Source organism: Microtus pennsylvanicus, chromosome 15 (assembly GCF_037038515.1).
Source record: "Microtus pennsylvanicus isolate mMicPen1 chromosome 15, mMicPen1.hap1, whole genome shotgun sequence".
Lineage (NCBI taxonomy): Eukaryota > Metazoa > Chordata > Mammalia > Rodentia > Cricetidae > Microtus > Microtus pennsylvanicus.
This window is the reverse complement of record NC_134593.1, coordinates 54,669,416-54,689,065: the sequence shown is the minus strand read 5'-3', so window position 1 is coordinate 54,689,065 and position 19,650 is coordinate 54,669,416. Positions and strand designations below refer to the sequence as shown.

Below are 19,650 nucleotides of genomic sequence, written 5' to 3'. Positions count from 1 at the left end.
TTTTGCACTAATTTCAGGCGTCTCTTGGTAACCCAGGCCCTGCAAAGATTGAGATGCCTCCTGGAGAGGCCAATACTTTGGCCATTCCTCCCGGCGCATAACACTCCTATCCGCACCTGTGTCATCAAGGCCTGAGAACTCTTTTCCTTCAATCTTCAAGGTTAGCATTGGCCTATTGCCCAGGTCCAAGGACAAACAGGCCAAGTCAACACCCGTTGAGCCAAAGCCTTGAAGTCCTCGTTGTTTAGACTTAGCTGAAAAGTTCCCATGCATGGAAGGGACCATCAACAATTGTGCAATGCGATCTCCAGGGGCAATCGATATGATTCCAAAAGGAGAGTGACACATGACCTTGATTACCCCTTGATAGTCTGGATCTATCACTCCCGGCAAGATTATCAAACCTCTCATAGTATTAGAAGATCTCCCTAAAACTATTCCTACGGTGTTATTTTGAAGGGGTCCTGTGTCCCGTAGAAAGACGTGCTTTAGCTATTTCCATCCAATCTGATGGAGTCATGGCCTGAGCAGTTAATCTCTTCAGCAACGTTAATGTATAATTTGCTGAATGGCCATATGTTTGGGCTGCTTGCACCAAATCTTTAAGCTGTTTATAGGAGATTGGTTCATGTCATCTATTATTTGTCTGAGGGTCTTCGAATACAGGGAAAGCAGAGGCCAGTCTTGACCAAGTAGATCCCCGAATGAAATGACATCCGGATCTCGATTCCTCATATGATGGCGGTTTCCGCCATCATATTAGATATCATATTAGATATCATATTAGATATCACATTAGATATATATGATATTATATCAACACGATACACATTATGATATACATGATATTATATCAACATAATAATATATATTAATATAATAATATGATACATATTATGATATATCTATCATATTAGACATCATATTAGAGCAAACTCATCTAATAGTGGGTAGAGCGGTGCACTCGGTTCTACCCTGGGTGTGTCGACATCTCTTTTCTCTTTGGACTTGTCCTTTTGTGTTTGTTTTCCTCCTTTTTTCTTTTTCCTTTGTTCCCCTTTTTCCTCATCATCCTTGCTGTCCGTCCCTGAGAGACTGTCCTGATATGCCGTTAATGCCCTTCGGCCTGCCTTGAGTGCTTCCACATTCTGATCATCCTTCAAACAAGACCGCATCAGCTTCCAAAATGGAAAAGTTCCTGCTTTGAGTGTACCTTCTTCTCTAGCTCTCATGAGGTCTTTCCCTAGCTTGTCCCAACTGGGGACGTTTAAGTCTCCTGAGACCAAAAACCACGGAGCCGTGCGATCAATGTCCTGTAGGACTTTCTTAAGAGTACCCTCACTGATCTTTAAGTCTCTCTGGCGTAAAATGGCTTGAGCTGAGTGTACAAAAGCCTCACAATGTGAGCTGTGCTTATTACCCATGACACTTAATTATCTACACAAGATTTATTCACAAGCACGCGCTGCCGTTTTATCTACAGCGGACTTATCTTCGCTTTAAGCACAGCAACAAAGGCACTCCCGCCCAGGCATATGGCAACGAAGCCAAAAACAACACATCATAACAAAATCACCATCAGAAGAAACAGCACAGCAAAGATAATAGGGTTGATTCCTGCAATCAACATACCTGGGGACTTACCGATATCGTCCGCTTCCCGTGTGAAGTTCTGAATCCTCTTTGACCCCTCACCGTGATGCCGTCACAGAGGGTCCCGGGGTTCGGCACCAGCTGCGGCGAGCCCTGACCAGCAGGGAATAACACCACGACTCGAGGATCCTTCTTCAATCACGGTTTATTGAAGCGCTGCTTGGTTGAGGGAGAGCTGAAGGTGAGGGGCCCCGACCACGGCAGGAGGTGTGCTTATATGCAGGGTGTAGGCGTGCCTAGCTGGCCTACTACACAAGGCTATACAGGATTGGACGGCTGGTGTTGCTAGGCAGATTAGCAGGCAAAAGAATGCAAAACAGCACAGAAGCGCTGATGTGAAAAACAACATAGGGCATCGCCCTGAGTGGGAGCCGGCGCCATCTTGTAATGGCGGACGGTCGTCACACAGATGTAACCATAGAAACTATGTAGCTTAGCTGCAGATAGTACTAACAAAGGCAGGATGGATAATCAAAGCAGAGAGCATCGATTTAACTGGGATAAATGTGTGTGTGTGTGTGTGTGTGTGTGTGTGTGTGTGTGTGTGTGTGTGTTAAAGTAAGAGTACTTGTTTCATCTTCCAGATCATGTCTGAATTAGACATGATCAGAAAGACTAAGGAATAATACTATGAGTGGAATATTGGGAGATGTTGGGAGCTGTGAATCCCCAGATCCTGAATTTCTTGTAAACAACTTGTTTTCCCCTGATCTGAGTGCCTACAGCTGCTCTGGGCACGAGACCCTCAGGTGTTCCTGATGGCAGGAGAGTGGTTTCTGGTGGGTTTGGCTGGGGCGTGGCTATCCCTATATAAACAGCCCTTGGACACAATAAAGGGTGCATTCTTGGGGCATTCCTGCATTGAGGATGACCTGTGTCTGAACTGTATGGTGGCGCACGGAGTGCAGACAGGCATAGTGCGCCGCAGGAAGCATCAGTATAAATCCTTACAAGACTTGCTTTATGGGATGTGACGAGCTTCCCACTCACTCTTGTGTTTTCTTTCCTCTGCTTGGATTAGTTTCTTCATCTGCATTGTGACAGGATAGGTGGCCAACCATTATGTCCTTTTACATTGTGTTGAGATGTCTACCAAGAACCAGTTGTCAACAGTGACATTGACCGACACCTAATCTTACAAAGTTAAGTGACTTGTTGGCATTGGCAAGTGTTATAGATTAATGGATAAAGTAAAATTAATAAATTTCAGGAGGCTTTTTTCCCTGTGCTGTTTTGTTTCACTGTGAAGGGGAACTCTGGTTTCTGCGCAGTCTCAGGTGGTACTCATTTCTGACTTGGACACAAGGCTTTCCCAGCTTGGTCTTGAACCCACTATGAAACTCATGCTGGTCTCAAACCTGGAACTTGTACTCCTCCTGCCTCAGCCCCCAAGTCTTGGGATTACATTATGCTGTTTTAACATATTTGTTACGTCCCATTATATGAATTGTGATGTCTATGATATATTGTATGGAAGGGATATATATATATATATATATATATATATATATATATATATATATATATATATCTTGATCTTGCTTGGTGTCTGTCCACCTTTGAATTTGACTGTATGAGGTCTGAGTTCCTGGCACTCTCACTGATCTTGCAGATGAGTAACCTTCAAGACTTCAGAAACTTCAGTGTGCCATGTGGTCACCTGGCAGCTGAGTTAGAAACACTGGGGGTCTGGAGGTGTAGCGGCGTAAACGAATGCAGACAGTTTGTAAAAATATATATAGTTTTAATGTAGAAATAGACTTACAGAACCACCGTTCCCGCGGAGACCAGGAAAGTAGAAGAAGGAGCTCGGAGCACGCTCGCCAAATTTATAGGCAGACATTAGCCCGAGGCGAACACGCCCCCTAAGGGGCGGGACTTATCCCTACATGGAGGAGTTGTACACACCACGTTCTCACGGCCATCTGGCAAGTTTGTGTGACCAAGGGCATTAAGTTAATGCTCAGGTGGAGTGAAAACTTCAAATACCATCTGCATTTCTCCCATACCACTCAAGCTGTAGTCGTAATGATGCTTCCTACCTGCCCTCTGCACACAGGGAGCTAACAGAATGAGAGGCCGGCTTGGCAGCGTGGACGGCTTCGAACGGTCCAGCAGTCTGGCTTCAGAGAAGGTACCTAGTCATAACTCCCCAGCTCACCCAACACAGCTGCTTAGCCAAAACCACGTGAAAACATGCATGCCTAATTATGTTGTGGTGAGATTTTTTTTATGGCCTTTAAGAAATAAATACTTGATGTTCTGTTGTTTTAAATATGACTCTGGATGTTACCAATTTCTTTTTCACCCAGCAAAGTTCCCTTCTGTGGGGACAGGTTGCATCATCTTTCATTGGCCAACTCTGCTCTGATGCTTTGCCTGGAGTATATACTATTGTAGCAACTGTGGATCTAATGCTAAACAAACTGAATCACCCAATTAGCTCCCCATACCAACACATACGCAGACACACACACACACACACACTCAAGCAGGGATGTTACCTTCCCACACTCAACACACACAGACCACACACCCAACACACACAGACCACGCACACACACAAGCAGGGATGTTACCTTCCCACACTCAACATACACAGACCACACACCCAACACACACACACACACAAAAGTAAGAATGTTATTACCCCCCCTACACCTAACACACACAGACCACATACACACACGCACAAACAGGGATGTAACCCCCCATACCCAACATACACACACACACACACGCACACACACAAGCGGGGACATTATCCCACACACACCCAACTCACACAGAAAACACACACACACACACACACACACACACACACACACACACAAGCAGGGACATTATCCTCCCACCCATACCCAACACACACAGACCACACACACACACAGGCAGGGACATTACCCCCTCCACACACAACACACACAGACCACACACACACACAGGCAGGGACATTACCCCCTCCATCCACACACAACTTGTTTTTCTTTCTCCATGTCACTTCTTTTCCTCTTTTTCTGATTTTCTTCATTTCAGCTAGAACACCATCCTCTCTCTCTCTCTCTCTCTCTCTCTCTCTCTCTCTCTCTCTCTCTCTCTCTCTCTCTCACACACACACACACACACACACACACACACACACACACACACACACAGCCCTAGTGAGGGTTTCCTGTTTCCTGTTTTCTGCAATATGCAACTTGGGGCACAATCAACCTTTGCTGTCCTAGTAGGAAAACCTTAAAATATTTTTTTATTAAACTTTTGTTGCCCCCAGAGTCCTAGTCCAGCTATGTGTCTTATCCGTAGCCTGGCTCAGCAAGCCGGATGGCTTAGTTACCATGACGCTCATTTAAGTAGCATACCTGACTGTGTTGAAAGATTTATGCTGTATCTTCACCGGGTGGGAGAGGCATTCCAGAGGGCTCCCTTTGTTCATTTCCTGTTTTTCATGTCTTTTAAAAGAAACTTACAGCAGGGATCATGCCAATGGGGAGAAAACATCCAGAATGGAGGAAGATAATTCACAGGCTTTAATTTACTTTTCCAAAAGCTTTGCTCCAAGCCCCAGGCATGAAGGCATTGTGATATTGTTTTGACATTACTGGAAACCTGCAGAATCGCAGGTCACAGAGGTTAGGGGCTCTCTGAGCAGAGGCTCTGCCCTTTTTTTGGTCGTGGTCACGGCCTCTTTTCATCTCTCTGGCAACAATGGGAAGAGTACAATAGCCCTAGCGTTTTTTTTCCCTCAGCCCTCAGGGGAAGAGCACCTTTTATCAGACTCTCACTTTCCTGCCCTTTTCGGATGCGCTGTGACAGACACCTGCTTATCAGCAGTAGGGGTTGTGGTGAAACTGATTAGTCTGCACCAGGGTTGAGTAAAAAGAAAAACAAAACAGTTTTGTCATGAGTCAGGAAGAGGGCTCCTTTGTTGCTGCTCTGCCCTGGGTAGCTGTGCGCCTGTCCTGAGCCTGGTAGGGGCAGACACCTCCCCGATTTGTGTTGTAGGACTTCTCCCCAGGGGACTCACCTCCCGGGACACCACCAGCCTCCCCGCTGTCCTCTGCCTGGCATACCTTCCCTGAGGAGGATTCGGACTCTCCACAATTTCGAAGACGGGCTCACACGTTCAGCCACCCACCTTCAAGTTCAAGGAGGAAGCTGAACTTGCAAGATGGGAGGGCTCATGGCCTAAGGTCCCCACTACTGAGGCAAAGTTCCAGCGAGCAATGCAGGTAGGTCCTGGCCTGTCCTTCACCATGGGACAGCATAGTCTAATGTCATTCTGTTTGGGTCACTTTGGAGTCAATGTGGGTTATGTTTAGGGTTCAGAGGAACAGAAAAGTAAGTGATGCATTATTTTTTCTCAGTGAGTTAAGGGAAGATGGGTGAGGTTAAGATACACCCTGATAAAGTTCTGAGACATTTTAAATAAAAATTTTAAATTATTTTGGTTCCAGAAAAATATGGAGTAAACATGGCCTACAGTCATTTTGCCTGAAAATGTACTGGCGCACATTAAAACACACTATGCACTCTGTTTTAAATGCTGGCTGTGAGGAAGTCGTCAGCATAAATCGTCAAACCCAGAGCCTCTCACCAGCCTGCAATGATATACCAGGTTGAGGAGTCAGCTAAGCTCCCTTCATGCAGGAGACAACATTTGGCCGTGTTTTACTACATAGCAAATTAAAGCTAAGTATGACAACTACCACACATTTTCTCTAAAACTGTATCTATGGAAGAGACTACATAGTTGCAGGAGTTGTCCATTAGAATGTCCTTAAATAGTATTTAAAAATAATGTAAGAAGATTACTCGTCAGGTAGGAGGGAGTAAAGGTAAAATGCGGAGCTGCTTACATTTAGCTCCGATTCGTGTCTGGCAGCTAATTTTGCTTCTCTTTCCTCCCTGCGTGTTTCATGTAGGGTTGCCTATCGGTGTTTGTCAGAGACATAAATAAAACTGACGGAAAGTAGACCATCCTGTGAAAGGGCCAGCCATAATATGAAGCGTTATCAGATTGACTTTCACTTTTTTATCATGTTTTACTCTTGCCACACAGTTTTTGTTGCCGTTCTCTGATTGATTTGAAGTGTAAAAACCCAGTAGATTATAAAGCACTCAGGTTACAAAAGTAAAGCAAATGAAAGCAGTTAATTATCTTGAGTTCTCATGTGTATGGAGATTAAGTGTTCACAAGAAAACCAAGATTTTATGAATAATTACTTCACTTATTTTTACTCAAGACAATAAATCTCTTCCCCCTGAAGAGGGAACTATGGTCAGGAGTGAGAGGTGCCAATCATTTTAAACTGTAGATGACGTCTCTCTCAGCTCTTCCCTGAGGTTCTCATATGTTGTATGGTATACATTTTGATAATTTTTACCATCATCAGCATAAAAAGATATCATTTATATTCTGTAAAAGCATTCTCCACTAAAATCTCCATTTATGAGAAAAGAAAACCAAGTGAGAGGTTCAGGGCTTTGGATGAACGGTTCTGCAGGCCCACACAGGAAATAACATAAAACTAATTTTACTAAGCTGGAGATATTACAAATGATGATTGACATCAAGCAAACAGTCTATTCATAAACATTCAGAAGGGATTTGTACCTTTAGTAGAGTTCATCTTTGTACTCTTCATGACCAGTTTGCCCTCTAGAACTTGTTTTCCTGTAACTGTTGTGTTTTTCTACCCTGACCAGAAGTCTCTCTTTCATGTAAACATGCTTTTTGTTCCCAAAGTGTTAAGACATACATTTTGTGAAAGGAAGAAGTGTCAGCTTAGCCCTAAGTATAGGAAGGACTGCATGCTCCCATCCTGAGATTCTGTGGAAGCTCCAGCTCACAGCATTCACACAGAGTGACTTAATAGCAAGAACCTATTTCTGTGCTTTTTCTTAGTAAATGAAGACTTTGCTAACATATACATTTTAAGACAAATTTGCTGTATTTTCTGTACTCAGCATTCTCCCGTCAGCCCGACGCATGTACAAGGAGAGTAATTCTTCCTCCAGCCTTCCAAGCCTTCACACTTCCTTCTCTGCCCCTTCCTTCACTGCCCCCTCTTTCCTGAAAAGCTTTTACCAGAATTCAGGTAGACTGTCCCCACAGTATGAAAATGAAATCAGGTGAGCTGGGTGTGCTCTTTGCGAAGCGCCATTTTCTCCAGTGATACATTGAGAATGTTACTAAAATGTGCCCGGGGAATGTTTGGGTGATGTGTGCATCTGTGTGCTTGCTCTAATCTGCGCCTAATGTGTTGACTTTGATTAAAATTAATTTTATTAATAAAAATAATTAGAATTCATAGATATAAAGCTTTTTAGATAATGTGATTGTATTCTTTTGAATTGAGTTTTTAATCTAATAAATGCCTTTATTTGCTGCCATCCCAGAATCTGAGCTTTGTGTTGTTGGGAACAGGATCTGGTATCATTATGTAGTAAGAAGACCTTTCTTAGTCTTGCTTCTATTTTTTTAGTCTCTGGGTATGTTTCTTGGCACCCCAAAGCCACTGATTAATGCATCTTGCTAACAGGATAGGTGCAACATCTGTAAGAACATTAAGTATCTCCAAGGCATTTCTTTGATTTTTTTGCAATGGCAGGTTTACACTTTTGAGTCTTACTGTATGCTGCTATGTGATGGGCTCAGGATAATGTCAGTAGGTACTCTCAGAACATGAGAAAAATCTGAGCCTTGTAGCTTTTCTTTCAGGTTTTGTCCTTGGTATAGGAAATTTACATAACTCTCATGGCACCCCCTTTTCACAGAATTAGATTCAGTTAGCGTTGGAGAACTGTCTCTGTGTAAGTTGAGGTCATATTGGTTATGAAAATATTATTGGAGTGTTGTCAGTCTCTAGGGCAAGGTGTGACTCTTCTAAAGGGCTTGCTGTTGACTCAACGGTGTGAATTTCCTTCCTGCTTTTGTTTCTATCTTGACTCATTCATTATTACTATTGTCTAGTATTCTGCTTAAGATAGCATAGTTTATCTGCTTCCCTGTTGATGGACCATGATGACCGTTTCTAAACTGCTTGGTGATTGGCAGTCCTTGTGGTCAAGTAGCGGAATCCATGCTGCGAGCCTGCATGCGTGACACTGAGACCTTCTCAAACACTCTTTTGCTTTATTTTCCTTTAGGTGTAAGTTCATCTGAAAGTTAGCATTCAAGTAGATAGACCTCATTAGCTAGTTAAATTAGACGCAGCCTAGAGTTATTTCTGAGCATCTTGTGTCCATATGTGCCCACTCTTTACACTGGATTAGCGTGATAAGGATTGTGAAATTTTTCTTGTGAATTAGTGCGATGTGCTCAAGCAGAATTTCATTGCTGGTGACATGAGGCCAATGAAATAAAGAGTTTTTAGGGAACACTGTGGGGAGAGTGTCTAAGGATGCTTCTCACAAAATAGTGAATGTAGATGAACTGTGCAGTGAATTTAGAGAACCAAGTGTCTTCACCATCGCAGTATCTCTGACACTGTGCTTCGCCAGAAATGTGCCACTCAGCAAGTGCTTCACAGGCTTTAACTGCTGCATTAGTTGAAATAAACATACAGGGAAGTCGTGAGCTTCCTCCCTAAGTAGGAAGCAGGCATCCCCCCAAATGACAGTTAGAGATGGTCATTAAGAAGTTGAAGTAACGGTTAGTAGTGACTGGATGTGGACCGTAGATCTTCTTAGAGCTTACCATGCATATGTAGAGGTTGCTGCTATTGTTTAATGTTTGTTCATTTGTCTTCAGGAATTCATGCTTATCTGTGTGTTTTATTTTTTGGTGGGCACTTCCCACAGCCCTTCATACCTCATGCTATTGGAAAGACACAGAAGTTACCATGAGTTTGGAGTTGGAAAATGTCACTATTTAGTAGCCTTGTTATTTGCAGTGTTGTTCTTGAGCATGTCTGAACTCCAGTTTGGGTAAAACAAAATCCCAAACTGTTTTAATTGAAGAGCACCCTAACCTTAAGCACACAGCACACTGGAACACCAAGGAGACACCACCATTATGTCACTGTTCCTTCAATCCCAGGTTGAAGGATACCAGAAGCCTGCTGACAACCCTCATTCCCTGGGTCATTGCTACCTTCTGACCTCACAGAGCAGAGCTGAGTTTTGCTGTTTTTGGATGCTCTGTAAATGGGATGATAGAACATCCTTTGTTTCTGTATCTGCCTTATTTTAATACAGATTCATTCCTGGTTTTATGCATGCTTCAGTATATTTAGCTTTATTGCTATGTAGTATTTTACATAAAATAACCCAGTCCATCTATGTTCTTATGAATGGACAGGTGATTATAGGATTTTAATTTCTTACAGTGCTGCTGTGACCATTATTGTACACATTATCATTGTGCATACATATGCATCATTAATGGATATCTGCGCAGTGAAAGTATTGGACAAAATGTATATCATTATGTTTATTCAGCTAACTAGTCTCTGGGACACAAATATGCTACTGACGATCTTTAAGAGGGTATATATTTTTCTACTGTGAAACTATCAAATTTATAAAAAAATTAAAAACTATTAGAGGATTCCTCTTAATCGTTTATCTTGATTAAACTTTAAACACTTGTTGCATTTGCTGTATACATATCCATTTACAAAGCTCTCTCTATGCACAAATGCATACGTATATTCTTCAGCATAGGGTGTGTGTGAGTAGATTGCCTCTATTACATCGTTTGCTCTTAGTACATCAGGGTGTCTTTCCCAGGAATGATGGCATTCAAGGGCATGGTTTTAATTCAGTTGCTTCTGAACTCTACATCTCTCTTATCACTTTTTATAGAGAGAACATCACATACATGTAATTACTGTGATATCTTCAACTATTCATGATGATGAAGGAAAGAAGAATGTAATAGTACCAGTTATAATTTTCCCATCATTTGGGAACCTAATATCTTTCTAATTACAAAAATTTGTCTCTAAGTATTCATAGAACATAGCAGGTAATAACCTAACAACCATGTTACTTTTTAAAACAAGTCTGTTGTTCTGAATTATAAAAAATCATGTTAGGATACTAAGGAAATAGTTTGTTGGCTGATAGATTTATTTGCACAGAGTTGAAATTACAAAGGAAAGGAATAAGTGTATTTTTATTATTAATATCTTAATTCAAATTAGTTTTTGAAAACAATAAATTTTGGTAGTTAAGTCGTAATTGTGCCTGATGACTCATGTTTTTAAAATGTATATTCCTCAAATATGATACTTCCTTTCCAGCCACAGGCTTCTTTGTTGGTGAGGAGTTATTTCTTAAGTGTTAAGCTTATGCTTAAGAATTATTTATATTGATATTTGTTGCTCAAAGTAAATGATTAGTTTTAAAAGGGGACACTCATTACTTCTATACTAATAAAAATTTTAATAAGAAAGGATAAAATTTTATGATAAAGTATTTGTGGTATAGTTTTGATTTTATATTTCACTTGTATTCACTTTAAATAGAATTGTTTACCATGGTTCACTATTGAGTTAATTTGCCTGTGACATTTTAATGACTTATGGAAATGCATTTTATCCTAATATGGGGCAATTATCTCTCTGTGCTAATGACATTCTTGTTTTCCTGTTACTAGACAGGACACTGCTTCAGAATCAAGGTGATTAACACTCTGAACATTTCATTTAATAAATTTTCATATTTTCCCAGTGGATAGGTGCTTCGGTTAAAGATACAGTTTTGGTTGTCTTCTGAATGCATGCTGTCCTTCTGCATTCTCTGAAGGCTGTGTAAATGAAACTGTGCCCCGTGGTGTAATCAGAGATCACAGAGAGCCATGTAAAATGTTATTGCAAGTTCAAGTCCTGTTTCTACTCTATTCTGTACTGAAATTCCTTTAATGCCGAAGTCTCCAAGAAAACACTAATTGGAATTTAAAGTTCCAACAGTATATTAGCTAGGTGGGAGATAAAATGTGCAGATGAGAAGGTTTTTTTCTGATCCTAGGAAGACAGATGAACATCCTTCAGGAAGCCATCCAATGCAGTGGAATCTGGGGACAGACACAATAACTGCTGCCATATTGGCTTCTGTAAGACATTGCTAATGCCTTGCAGATGTCCCATTGGCTACAGTCAGGAAAGCACCAAGTTCCTGTTTATGGATGAGAATGGTTGTGTTGACACCTATTTGTGGAGGATCACTCACTTTCTCTGGAAAACATCCCGAACGATGCAGCCCAGTGTCACTGTGAGCAGCTGCTCTCTGCCTCTCCAACATTCCATACTTGGTTCACACCAGTCTCATGATAACACACGCCCATCTCCTGGCCAAAATATAACACTTTGGTTTCTTTGTGGTTGCAATGAAAGTACTAAAGACTGCACTATGATGAGCTATTCAGGGAGAGAAACAGAAGCGTCTTCAGAGAATCATTTGGCCACAATGCTAAGTTAAAGAGACTCTGCTATGAGTTGCCACTGATGAGACTTTTCCTGGTAGTTGTATGTGTGATCATTTAAAGACTGGTTTCCCATTTCAGAAGTCTAACAGAGAAACAAGAGCATAGTTCAGTGGCAGAGCAGTAGCGTAGCATGTGCAAGGCTCTGAGTTTAAGATCTAGCATCGGAGAAAAGAAAAAAGGAAAAAATGTTGTAAGTCTAATATGTTTTGACTTGTGTCCTTTGGGTTTGTCTAGCCTACAGCTTTTCTTTAACATCGTATTAGACTGATTCTGGGAGAGGTTGTATATTTTATTAGGTATGGTTTTATTTATCTTATATTTCTGGGGGTATGAATAAACATATAACCTACCCAGAGATACTTTAAAGCCAATGTACAAAAGATTTTCCCACCATCTGCGTTCAGTGTGTAGAGTTCAGGGTACAGAACTCCTCATTTCCTGTGTTCTTTCTTCCTGTGTGTTGTTCCACTGACTAATCTCGCATGTTTGTTTCACACTCAGATACCGTAGTGATTTCCGCTAGAGAGGTGGAATCTTAGTTCTGTTTAGTAGGTAAAGATTTTTCCATAGGACGACACAATGTTGCCCAGCTGAAAGCCAGAACTTTCACACCCTGGGAGTGCTGCTGAGGCGATTCTAAATTAGCGAGGACTGTGGGTTGTGTAGGAGAGAACTAGTTTCACCAGTGCAGTCCCGTGCAGGCTTCTCAAGACACTCGTAGCTGCTTTTGGATGAGTGGAGTTGCGCTATTTTGCTCAACTTGTAATGGGCTATCCTTTAGATAAAGATTTCGCCAGCAAGCAGTCACAGATTTAAACTTTAGGATTGTGGTTTCTGTTGGGTGCTAGGAGGTGGAGGATGGACAGGGGACAGTTTGCTGCTCAGTGGAAGAGAATTTACCTTAGTGCAAAGTGGAACTCTCTTGCCTCAGGAGGGAAAGTGTACACCTTCATTCCGTGTAGTACCCAGTTGACTGAGACTTAGTGAAGTAAGTGTTGTCTGAGGTTTTCTGACCTGCCTGGTTTCTGTCCTTTCACCAGGTCCCATAGCTGTATAGCCCCAAAGAAATCACGCAGAGGTCTATATTAATGATAAACTGTTGGCCCATTAGCCCAGGCTTCTTATTAACTCTTACAACTTATATTAGCCCATTATTCTTATCTGTGTTAGCCACATGGCTCGCTACCTTCTTCAGTGAGGTAGTTTCACATCTTGATTTTCCCAGTGTCTGGACAGGACTGCAGAGGAATGGGCTTTCCTTTTCCCAAAATTCTCCTGTTCTCATTGCCCCGCCTCTACTTCCTGTCTGGTTGTCTCGCTTATACTTCCTGCCTGGCTACTAGCCAATCAGCATTTATTTAAAACCTAATTGACAGAATACACAAAGTAAGCAAGTGTGTAGTAAAATTCCTATGTTCACAGAAGCCCAACGTTAACACTAGCTGATATTCAGGACTATACCTGCTTGCTCGAGGGTATAGCAAAACATCTTCAAGCATTAGCTATCACATTATAACCATAGGTTAATGAGTGCTGGGTGCAGAGTGCCTGGAGCTAGCTTCTCCTCCCAGGGGGTGATCCACACAGAAGGTCTGCCCCCCACCTAAATTTCTTACGATGATCACTAACTGTGGTTCTTGATTTGGTTCCTAGTAGTAGAAGTATGTAAAGAATGCACCAACCTCCCAATGCTTGCATGCCCTCCAAGCTGTACTTCCTTCCTAGTTATTCATTTTTAATTTCACGAATTCCTGACGGAGGAAGCCCTGGCACGGAATGCTTTTCCTGACCATGTCCTATGAAGTGCTTTACACTGCTCATGTTTACATTATCAGTCACGAAAGGAGATGGCCTGGAGCTATATGGAATATAAGGGGAATATGGATATGCAGTGTCTGATTACTTTCCAAACACTTGCATATATACATGTATGGTCTACCATGTTAAGGTATTTTCACTTCCTCCTTCTATTTAAATAAGCATATGCATTTTAAATTGCATTTATTGCAAAGCAAAGTAGTGAGACATTTACATAAATATGTCAGTTATGGTATTGGAAGTTATTTCTCTGTTGGAATAAATTTCTCAAAATAAATATTGGAAAGGAGCTATTGAAAGATTTCATGCTAACTGAAGACTGTTTTTTTCTTTCTCTACTAAAAGAGCAAAGGATCATTTGGTCTCTGACAGTTCTGTTTGAAGACTCTAGAGCTTTGTAAGCACAGTCAGCCATAATGCCTTGAAGGGTCTGGACTGTGGACAACTGGCTCTGAGTTCTGACGCCATCCCTCATTGTCACAGAAATAAGCAGGCTATTTAGCCATTTTCTAGTTAGTGATGGAAATCATAAGACCCACCCTGTGTAGTTACTGTAAGGACGAAACCAACCAAGCCTGGAACTGTTCAGATCAGTGCATAGTGTGTGGTGTGTGTCCTCTGTCTTCCTCAATATCACCACTGCTGTAGTAGACATCATAAGCCGTTTAGTTTTGATGCTATGCTTGTTCTAACTCTTAAATTTAAGGATGTTAAAATGAAAACCAATGTAGTGAAAGCAAAAAGACAAACAAGAGAAATTTTTTAAAAAAGAAGTTATCCTTCACCTCCATCCTACAATTTGTCCTGCATCCCAAGTCAGGATACGGGCATAACAGCGTCTAATGTTTCACTCAGTTTCAGTTCCTTAAGTGACCACTTTTACCATGCGAACTTCTGAACACACGCTGGCCAGGCAGTGAGCTGCTGTATCACACACGCACACTGTCTGGTTAAGCTTTTCCGTAGAAGCTGCCTTCCAGTTGCATGTACAATGGCATGCATTTCTTCTCTTAGTAAGGGAGGCAGGGCAGTTTTCAGTTCATCTCAGTAACAAACTGCTTTCATAAAGTGAGGCTTCGTCTATGAGTAAAGGGTCCATATTCTACCATGTACGCATTTCCTTCCTGTATTATCAGTACACATTTTAACGACTGAATTTTGGCAATTGAATTTCAGATATGGGAAATGTGTCATCTGACAGTTTATTTACTTTATTTACACCACAAGGCTTGAAACAAGATGCTGGCAAGTTATTGAAAGCACACTGGAGGGCTAATGCCAGGCTGCTTTTTTATAACATAGACACTGTAAGGGCTGCATGTGACAGACAACAAGGCAATAGACGCCTGTCCTGTTCATCTTTGTTTTCATTATTTTCTAAACATTCAATACGTCTCTAGGCAAGAGTTTCAGGGTGATTTTTATTAAAATGTATTTTAATTCCTTCCTCAAAATGGAAATATTTCATAATTTTTCAGGTTGTTTTAGTCTTGTTGGTAGAACTACTTTAAAAAAAATAAAAAAAAGTTAAATAGTGTTTATTGAACATTTGCCTGCAAGACATTGCCTCAGGTGTCTGTCCATACTCAGTATTTCACAGAGTATTCAAAACATAGATTACAAATTTGATTAGGGATGACACCTAATAGGTAAGAGAAAAAAATTTTCTTTTTTTTCTGGGAATAGCTACCAGAACTTTGTGCCGGAAAGACATAAGATAGATTAGCAACATAGGGTTTGAAGGATCTAGATCTTTTATTCATCCCGGACATGTTAGATCATTCAGTATTCTCTGTGTTCATTTTACTTAACCTTCTACATAAATTCACATAGTTTTATATAAAACCCATATATTCGATGCCTAGTAGTAGGGTTCTTACCACTGACTGTTTACTACCAGAAGTTAGTAATAGGCCTACAAACTGAGTGGTTAGCAAGTAACTCCAGTAAGGTGGCATTATAAAAATAGTGCATAAGTATTCATCAGGACAGATGGAGAATATTCACCATCTGAATATAAAATGCAGAAGAGGAAATGCTTGAACTATGACATCCCTAAGCTGACATTAAGGTGAAGCATTCCAGTGTTGCAGGGAGTTTTGAACATTGGTCCACAGTGAGGTTATGACCTTATTCAGGATTCATGTTAAAGGAGATCTGAGTAGACGAGATGCATGAATCAGCTATTTCCCAAAATAAGACCGCCTAACACTTGCCATATGCTAATTGGCTCATCCTTATGTTATTTGTAACCCTTAATTTAGTGAATCCAGAAGTAGTATTTGTGATCTGCTGTACCATGTGAACTGGGCATAGTGATACACACTTGTAACATTCAGGAGGCAGAAGTAGGAGGATCAGAAGTTCAAGAGCTACATTAAGAGTTTGAGGCCAATCTGGGCTGCATGAGAAGTAATTTCAAAAAAACAACAAACAAATGAAACCAACCAACCAACCAACCAACCAAACAAACAAACAAAAAATCAACCAAAATTAGGAGGTGAAGTGTGAAGAGAAAGAGGGGAAAATGGAGTGAGGGAAAACAGTAAGAAGAAGAAGAGGAGGAGGAATAGGAGGAAGAGGAGGAGGAGGAGGAGAAAGCAGCAATAGCAGCAACTGCCTTTCGTGAAAACCATAAGCGCAGACAGACAGAGTAATTTTGAGGGAGAACAGAATGGAAGTTCTCTCCTTTTGTTAACTGGTTCAGCACCATTGAGTTCTTCTGAGGGTCGGAGAGCCAGTGGCTTTTTTCTAGTTGAGTATTGTTTCTGAGCTAAGATTAATTTTTGAGGGCATCACTGCCTGTAAATATTGCCATCGTTGTCAGAACAGATCAAAGACTACAAAACTTCAAAAAGTGAAATAGTCTTACCACCATCAGCAGCTGCCGTCATTGTATGGTCTTCTAAGGGCAAACAGGGTTGGTCTCAAAAGGAGCACCAAGTCACATTGCCCTTCATCTGCATACAGCCTAGCAAATGCAGAAGTGGCCTTTTCTTTACAAACAAAGTTCTTTTAACAGAACCGGATTTCTAAATGTGATCAGAGCACCAAGGTGCTGTGGTAGGACCTTCCTCCCACCCAAAGGTTAGGGATCTTAGGTCAGTTTGCTTAACTAAGTTGATAATATCTGTCCACTATTTCCCTGATGCAGAATCTCGATGCACAATAGCATATTAAATCATCTTTAGTCACATTGCACACAAGTCTAGCTAACTTTTTCTTTCTTTGAGATAAAGTCTCACTATGTAGCTCTAGCTGGCTTGGAACGCACAGAGATCCCCCTGCATCTGGCTCCCTAGTGCTAGTACCACCTGGTACAGCTACCACCACACCTGGCTGCCTAACTGTTTAAAATTATTTATATATAACTTAACAATAACCCTCAGGTTGACCCTTCTGTCTATATTCGGGTTGTTTTCTGTCGTGATCTGGATATTTGGTAACTATCAATTTTAATAGTCACGTTAAGTTTTACGATCTTGCATAAACCTAGAATGAGCTGTAAGCTAAGGTCTTTCTGAGCATGTACAGACTGCTTATATCAAATCAGTTTTGTTTCCTGGACAATGCACAGGTTCATTACTTAAGCATTACATCAAGCATACAGGTTCCTCCCCTGCATAAGGCCTGATGTTCCTCAGATTAGAACGAGGACTGGCTGCCTTTTAAGGAAGGAGTAGAAACAGCAGACTTTCTGTGACTGGGATGTGGCCTGGATTGCAGTTTCCCCAAGATGTGGTGGCTGCCCCTCTTCCTGTTGCCTGTGCCTTGTGCTTGCCTGCGGCAGAATTTTGGAATGGCTTGTGCTCCTGTTTCTTTGTGAAGGGTGTATCTTCCTTACCAGTCACATTTCTGTTGGCATTCCACAGTGATGGAGAAGGGAGAAAAAGGACCTCATCCACCTGCAGCAACGAGTCCCTAAATGCTGGAGGAACACCTGTCACTCCACGCAGAGTCTCCTGGAGGCAGCGTATTTTCCTCCGGGTCGCATCTCCTGTGAACAAGTCCCCATCAGCAATGCAGCAGAAAGGTCTGTGTGCAGTCAGGCACGAATTCTTCTTCCTCCTAAGTGTCCCAGGATGGGGAACAGGACAGGATGCTCGACATGTAGAAACTTAGGAGAATATGGGGCATCATAGCTTCCCGTGTGCCCTGTAGCAGTTTTTGTTAAGTGATCATGATGACACATTGGACTACATACCCGATACATGCTTGAGTGGATGGATGGGGGAGTGAGATTTCTGATTTGGATGCTACTCTACGAGACTAGGGAGCTACAATGATGACAAAGCCACCACAGTGTGGAAGGAAATCAAAGAGAAGCTTGTGCCAGAGTCACACACAAAGCGGCCAAAAAGTCGAACAATAAATAAATGGATAGATCACACTGGACACATGGTAGCTAGAAGGGAACACGGGCAGCTTTCTGTGATGTATTAGACCTATTAATAACCAGAGCAAAGCCTAAACAAAATGACAGTAAACACAAGGTGTAACTGTAAAAAGAGCGTGCTCTATTGTGTATACCTGAGAGCCAGAAAAGGATATGCTAGCGAATTTTAAGGAAAAGAAAATAAACCAATAATGCAAAATAGAGATTTTAGTAAATTTCTTTCTAAAAATTCAGTGTAGGAAAGTGAATTACATGTAATATTTGAATAATGCAATTGAACAAGCTTCCTGTAACACTGATAAATAATTTGCCACTATAGAGAAAATGAATCCATTTTTAGCACAATAACACACATTAATTATGGATTTGGCCAAAGTATATAAATGTCTCACACAGCTGTGATCATATGTACTTCATTTTCTGATCTCTGTGGAAAAGAAAGAGAGAGGGAGAGGGGAGATGATGATAATGCTATGTTAATACAAGAAATGAGAGATTAAGTGTTCTGAGCTGTCAAGGAGCTGGAAACAGTCCCCAGTAGACAGACAAAGGTGTAGCAATGGCCTAAGAGCAGAGATCAGTGAACTGACAAGCAGAATCAGCTGGCATTGCTAAAGAGAACATTGACCCTGCCTAGGATGGTCCAAGGGCTTCACAGAAAAAAAAACCAAGTATTTACGCTCATCTTTGGGGGACACATATTTCAGGAAAGTTCTAGATTCATATGGAGAGATTGTTCAGGCCAGAGGATTGTGAGGGACTGAGCAAGAAGGGCATCCTGGATGGGAGATTGAGAACTGAGTTTGGAAAATCAACTTGGGGTGGCCCTGACAGATTTTACATGCTGTTCCCAGAGAGCCACAGCTGCTTATTATTATTATTATTATTATTATCATCATCATCATCATCATCATCATCATCATCATCATCATCATTTTGGGATATCAGGAATTACTGAAATGTTTTAAGATACAGGATCATCCTGTTAATAGAAAAATATTTGGGATATGCAGAGAAGAACGGGAGTAGTGGGAGGGAAATAGCTTGGGCAAGCCAGTAGAGGAGACTGCGCTGGGAGACAGTGGCCTTGGTACCTTGCTCAGCATGGAAAAGCCCGCATTGCTCAGCTGCGGTATCCTGCGGGACTCTATTGTAGACAGGAATTTCAGGATCCCACACCTACTCACATAGTCCTGTGTTGTACCGGCTGAGAACACACACAGATGAATTGCAGAAGTGTCAGCCCCCGGGGAAAGGCCAGTTTGATTTGCAGCCACTGGCTCGTGTGTCTTTCTGGGCAGAAAGAAGAAGTGGTGGTCTGACGCGTGTTCTTGTTTCACTGCGA

General features: G+C 41.6%; 1 protein-coding gene across 3 annotated transcripts in view; it reads left to right on the top strand.

Moving 5' to 3' along the window:
- Positions 1 to 19,650, top strand: part of Tbc1d4 (TBC1 domain family member 4) — a 160,531-nt gene that overhangs the window by 122,341 nt on the left and 18,540 nt on the right. The window contains exons 9-13 of one of the 3 annotated variants that reach the window (XM_075950169.1): positions 3,713 to 3,787; positions 5,662 to 5,888; positions 7,627 to 7,791; positions 11,264 to 11,287; positions 17,782 to 17,942. In XM_075950169.1, coding sequence (XP_075806284.1) covers positions 3,713 to 3,787; positions 5,662 to 5,888; positions 7,627 to 7,791; positions 11,264 to 11,287; positions 17,782 to 17,942 — 652 coding nt within the window. The remainder of the gene's footprint in view (positions 1 to 3,712; positions 3,788 to 5,661; positions 5,889 to 7,626; positions 7,792 to 11,263; positions 11,288 to 17,781; positions 17,943 to 19,650) is intronic. The other 2 variants (XM_075950170.1, XM_075950171.1) reach the window with 2 other exon arrangements.